This window comes from Vombatus ursinus, unplaced genomic scaffold, assembly GCF_900497805.2.
Source record: "Vombatus ursinus unplaced genomic scaffold, bare-nosed wombat genome assembly UNPS02014818.1, whole genome shotgun sequence".
In the NCBI taxonomy this organism is placed as follows: Eukaryota; Metazoa; Chordata; class Mammalia; order Diprotodontia; family Vombatidae; genus Vombatus; species Vombatus ursinus.
In genome coordinates, this window is record NW_020954596.1 from 8,415,574 (window position 1) to 8,421,572 (window position 5,999).

At 47.3% G+C, this 5,999-nt stretch overlaps 1 protein-coding gene across 1 annotated transcript in view; it reads left to right on the forward strand.

Moving 5' to 3' along the window:
• The window catches only part of LOC114023580, a 64,187-nt gene that overhangs the window by 16,070 nt on the left and 42,118 nt on the right, over window positions 1-5,999 (forward strand). The window contains exon 4 of the mRNA XM_027836283.1: window positions 4,151-4,217. Within this exon, the coding sequence (XP_027692084.1) occupies window positions 4,151-4,217 (67 nt within the window). The remainder of the gene's footprint in view (window positions 1-4,150; window positions 4,218-5,999) is intronic.

Sequence of the window (5,999 nt, forward strand, 5' to 3'; positions counted from 1 at the left end):
GAGAGAGAGAGATAAGTTCCTGATTTGAAATTGGACAAGTTCCATCCTCTTCCTGGGCTTTTTTTTTTTTTAATAACAAAAGAGCTAGACTCTGACATAATCTCTGAGATCTCTCTCTGACATTTTGTGATTCTGCAACATGTTTACCCATAGCGTGTGTCTACACAGGCCTGGAATCTTGCAGTGATCAATTGAAACAAGCTAGCAGCTTCTGGAACCAAATACCAGACTTGATATTCATAAACTGACAGGAGTGGAGAGAGACAACCCATAGGAGTAAGTCTTGTTCTATAGTGATCAGAGAATCCTTCATTCATTCAGGGAGCGTTTTTTTTTCCAGTGAGGCAGTCGGGGTTAAGTGACTTGCCCAGGGTCACACAGCTAGTAAGTGTCATGTGTCTGAGGCTGGATTTGAACTCAGGTTCTCTTGATTCCAAGGCCAAAGCTCTATTTACTGCACCACCTCGCTGCCCCAGGGAGCATTTTTAAAGTCACTAGTATGTGCTTAAGCCACCACATTGTGCTATGGGCTGGCAATATAAGGACAAATGTAAAGCAATCCCTGCTCTCAAGAGTGTTATAGTCTGGTGGGGAAACAATATGAACATAAATAAATATAAAATAATTTTTAAGGGGGGAGGGGAGGAAAAGACTACACTAACCAGCCAACAGGTATTTATGAAATGCCTACTAGAAGTCAGGCACTGGGCTTAGGGCTAGGAATAGAGAGACAAAAATGAAATCGCCCCTGCCCTTGAGAAGCCTACACTCAGGTAGGGGAGACAGCGTACACTAAGCACATACGAAACAGATACGAGGTGAAGCTGGGGGAAGGCAGGGAACCAGACAGGATCTCATGCAGGAGGTGGCCCTCGGGAGCTCAGTCAAGAAGGGAGTCAAGGACTCCAAGAGGTGGAGGGGAGAAGGGAATGAACTCTACTCAAGGAGAACAGCCAGAGGCACAGAGAGAGGACATGCCATCATCTGCACTGAGGTGAGCATTTAAGCCATGAGAACAGATAAGGTGACCAAAGGAGAGCTGTCAAGAAAAAATGGAGAAGGGCTCTAGGCAGAGCCTTAAGGGAATACATGCAGTTAGGGGGCATGCCCTGGATGGTGATCCAGCAAAGGAAACAGAGGTGTGGTCATGCAGGCAGGAAGAGGACACAGAAAGAGGTTCAGCTGTATCAGAGGCTTCAAAGAAGTCCAAGAAGGATGAGGTAGAAGACTGAAGCCTGGCTGCAGCACCAGGCCTCATGTAGGAGGCAGCCATTGACCTGAAGCTTAAAGGAGGCAAAAGGTGCTCAGAGTCAGAGGCAAAGAAGGAATGTACTCCAGGCATAGGGAACAGCCTGTGCAAAGGTGGGAGAACATGTCATCAGCCTAGAAAGGTCCACTGGAGCCACACTGTGAAGGGCTTTAAAGGCCAAACAGAGGAGTCTGTATTTTATCCTAGAGGCAACTGGAAACCACTTCTTGAATGCTGGAATGACATGAATAGGCCTGTGCTTTAAGAATGTCACTTTGGCAGCTGTATGCATGAGGGAAGTCGTCAAGGCAATAAGCATTTATATGTGCCAAGGACCATGCTAACTGCTGGTAAGAAAGGCAAATGACAGTCCTCATCCTCAACAAAGTTACAGTCTAATAGAGGGGACAACGTGCAAACACTGTGTAAAAACAAGCTCTACACGGGGTAAATTGGAAAAAATCTCAGAGGGAAAGCACCAGCATTGAGGGGGACTGGAAAGGGCTATTGGGAAATGGAAGGCAGGGAGACCAATTAGGAACCAAATGCAACAGTCCAATTAAAAGCTGATGAGAACCTGAACCACAATGGTTGTGGTGTGAGTGAAGGCGAGGGATGTGGGAGATGTGGAAGGAGAATCAACAAGACTTGGCAACCGAGAATGAAGAGGAGAGGGTGATTGGCTATAAAGGTCCACAAGAGAAAGGGAGGGGCCAGACAAAGATAATGAGTTCTGTCTTGGATGTGTTGGGTTTGAGATGCCTGTGGGACATCCAGGTAGAGGGGTACCATAAGTAGTCAGTGATGGAACTCAGGAGAGAGATTAGGGCTAGATATATGGATCTGGGAATAATATGCACAGAGATGGTAATTGGACCCATGGGAGCTGATGAGGTCACCAAGAGAAAGAGGGTGTGTAGAGAAAGAGAAGAGAGGAGGTCCCAGCACACCTGCACGTAGGAGATATTAGCAGATATTTGTTCCAGGACGAAATACGGATGGTTAGTAATCACCTTAAGGGGAACCAAAACTCTCTAATAATAAGATAAATGCAAATTGGCATGACTTTGTGGTACCAAATTATGCTAATAATTGGCAAGAATGGGTAGATCACAGGCTCATACCATGACAGATTTAGAGGTGTGAGTGAACTTGGAGGTCATTTAGCCCAGGGCTATCAAACTCAACTAGAAACAGGGGACCACTAAGCCATCCATGCATATTGACAGAAAACTCCATAGTAACATCATCTATGTTCTATTGGGGGCAGCTAGGTGGTGCAGTGGATACAGCGCCAGGCCTGGAGTCTGGCAGACTTATCTTCCTGAGTTCAAATCTGGCCTCAGACATTTGCAGGTTGTGTGACTCTGGGCAAGTCACTGAACCCTGTGTGCCTCAGTCTCTTCATCTGTAAAAATGAGCCAGAGAAGGAAATGACAAACCACTCCAGTATCTTTGCCAAGAAAACCCCAAATGGAGTCTTGAAGTAAAAGGACTGAACAACAACAATAGAAATGTTCTATTGTATTTTTATTTATTTTGTTAAATATTTCCCAATTACATTTTAATCTGGTTCTAGTTACTAGAATTTGGGCAACCTGTTTGACACTTCAGATTCATCCATCTCCTTTAATTTTATAGATGAAGAAACTGAGGCCCAGAAACATCGAATGACTTGTCCAAGGTCACACAGATAGGAAGTAGCTGAAATGGGATCTGAAATTAAGTCCTCTGATTATTAGACAGGAGCCTATATTCTATTCTATTCCATTAAAAACCATTCATTAAGCACCTAGTACATGCAGAGTCCTGTGCTTGGGGTAGGTGGGGGGTAGAGAGATGGAGGAGGTTTAAAGTTGGGTTCCCCCCCCATGTTAGCCATCAGTGACTATTAACCAGTTCCAATTACCAGTTAACATCAATTAGTTTTTACAAAAGGATATTTACTTTGAAGACATAGCAAGGAAAAAAAAGTACATTTTCCCCCCTCCAACATCTTGGGGAAACCCTCTCCTCTATTCACTTTGGTCTCTGGGGAGAGTGAGCTCAGTTATAGAATTAATCTGGGTCCCAAAAGGTCACTCTTGAGCCTTGGGGTGTCAGTGCTAGATTTAGAATTGAGTGAGAGGACAGCAAGTGGAATTACCAAATGAAGGTGGCTTTCTCAAGGGATTTAGCCAAGAAGGGGATGAAAGGTATAGGATGATAGCTAGTAGAGGTGGTGGGAACAAGGAATTTTTTTTTTAAGAATGGGGGGACATGGATTTATTTAGCCATCAGAGAAGGAACAGGTGGCAATAGAGTTGGGATAAGAATGGGGACAGTCTCTGGAACAGGGTGGGATCAAGGGTACATGGGACCACCTTGGCAAGAAGGGTCACCTCGTCCTCGGAGATATGAGGGAATGCAGAGACAATGGGAGAAGAGGGAGCACCTGATGAATGGCTTCAGTTTTTTCAGTGAAGTAGGAGGTGAGATCTCCAGTAGAGAAGGGGGAGGGGTGCCATGGCTTAAGAAGAGAGGAGGTATGGTATAGGCACTGTGGAGAATGGTATAGTGAGAGTAAGTGTGAGACAAGGCTGGCAGTGTAGACTGAGGCCAGGCATAGGAATCTGAACTTGACTCATTAGGCAACAGTGAGCCACTGAGGGTTTTTGAGTAGAGGAGTGATGTGATAAGATCTATGTATAAGAAAAATGAGTCTGATTGGAAAATAGAGAGAGTAGAAGTCTGAAGCTACATTTAGAGGCAATCGAGCCTATTGCAGGTAGGTGGTGTGTTGGCAGAATTTCCTGGAAGCTGACACTGTATTACACTTTTGGTGCAACCACAGAAATATGCAAGCTTTGGGTGAGGGGACAGTCTGGTAATACACTACAATTCTGAAATTCTTTCTTCTAGGGACACTTGCAGCTATGTGATTCTAGCCTGGACTTTAACCTTGTCTCAGCCTCTGCCCAGACGTCAGGTGAGTGGATACAACAATGAAAAAGGCTGGACTCCCAACTTGGAAGCTGGTGCAAGAGGGGGATGTAGAAGGTGAGGATAGACAAGGTTAGTTGCTAAAAAAAGAATGTAAATGGTAAATGATTTCACAAGGTGACATCAGGACCCAGGGTTTGTGTTTTAGAGGGGGTAGTGGGGAAGGGGGCGGTAGTATGTAAAGGCTGCAAGAGACTGACCCATATAGAGTGTTTGTGGATGAAAACAATTGCTCTTTCCACAACAACCCCATGAGGTAGGTGCTGTTATGAACTCCATTTTACAGATGAGGGAATTGGAGTCCATGGGATGTGGACTCAGATCTTCACAGCTAGAAGGGCTTTCAGAGGGAACTAGGCCAACCTCAGTATACAGAGGTGGAAACTGAGATACACAGGGACAATGGGACTTGCCCAAGGTCACAAAGCAAACAGTTTGCACAATCCGGACTTCAGCTCTCAAGTTTTTCCTGCATAACAATGAAATAGGAACATTTTTAAAAAGAGTAAAAGAAGAGGAGAGAAAGAGGCCGCAGCACGGAGTGGGCAGGCAGAGGAAAGGGGGGATGCACAGAGGGCCTGCATGTGCACACCTGCTCCACCAGGTGGATGGGACGCCTCCTCCAAAGGTCCAGTCCCCTGCCCCCGGGCGGCAGCTCCGGGCCACCTGCGGTGGGGGCAGAGAAGCCTCACTGTCTGATCCCAGGCCGGCCCTGAGCAGCCGCCGCCGTCACGTGGCCGTCCAGGAAACTGCCAAGATCTCTCTGCTAAGCGAGAGCCACCCGCCTTCCCGAGTCTGTCTCGCACTCCGGAAGCCCAGCACAGCGGGAGGCCTCTGTTGCCCCACCCCCACTGCCTCGGTTCCTTGGCTAGGCTTGGAGCCTGTCTCAGATCCGCTCAGCGAAACGCCCTGGTCCACCCCGGAAACTCTCTGGCTCCGCCTCCGACTCTGCCCGGCGTGCGCTAGCGGCAGGGAGGAGGAGCCCCGGGCTGGGACTCCCTGGTCTTGGCTCTGCCACTTTATGCTCTTTGACTTTGGGAAATTCCTGTGCCTTCCTCTCTCCGGGCACTGGATTGCCTCTTCTGTCAAACAAGGTGATCGGGCCCCAAGGTCCTTTCCAGCTCTGACGAGCTGGAGTCCAGGTTCCCGTTCCACGACTGCTTCTTTGGGGAATGACGATAATCATCTTGCAGGTATACAGAACTTTGGAAATTGCATCCCCAAGCAGTCAGCGGCTCCCTCTTGTGACCCTCAGGGTGGGTGGGTGGGGGTTCCTTCCCATTTTACAGATGAGGAAACTGAGCTCCAGAGGAGGGCAACGAATTGCCCAAGGTCATTAGAAGTATAGGGCCAAGAGGGTCTAACTTCTCTTTTTACAAATGAGGAGAGGGAGATGCTAAGAGGGGGACATAACTTGTAAAGGACACCTAGCATATTAAGGGCAGAGCCAGGCCTTGAGCCCAGGGTCTTTTAACTCCCACTCTGCTACTCGTCCTATTGCCATACATCCATTTGATGGGGACTATCTTTTTTTTTTTTTAAATTTGTGACACCAGCAGATTACATAGGTTTTCAGTACTCCTCTTTCTGTAGCCAACCCAGACTCCCGGCCTCTTTTGAAAAGGACCCCCATTTGAGTGCCAACGCAGGACAGCTTTTCCAGAGCAACTTGCCTTCTTTTTGATTCCTCCCTCCCTCTACTCANTGCCAACGCAGGACAGCTTTTCCAGAGCAACTTGCCTTCTTTTTGATTCCTCCCTCCCTCTCC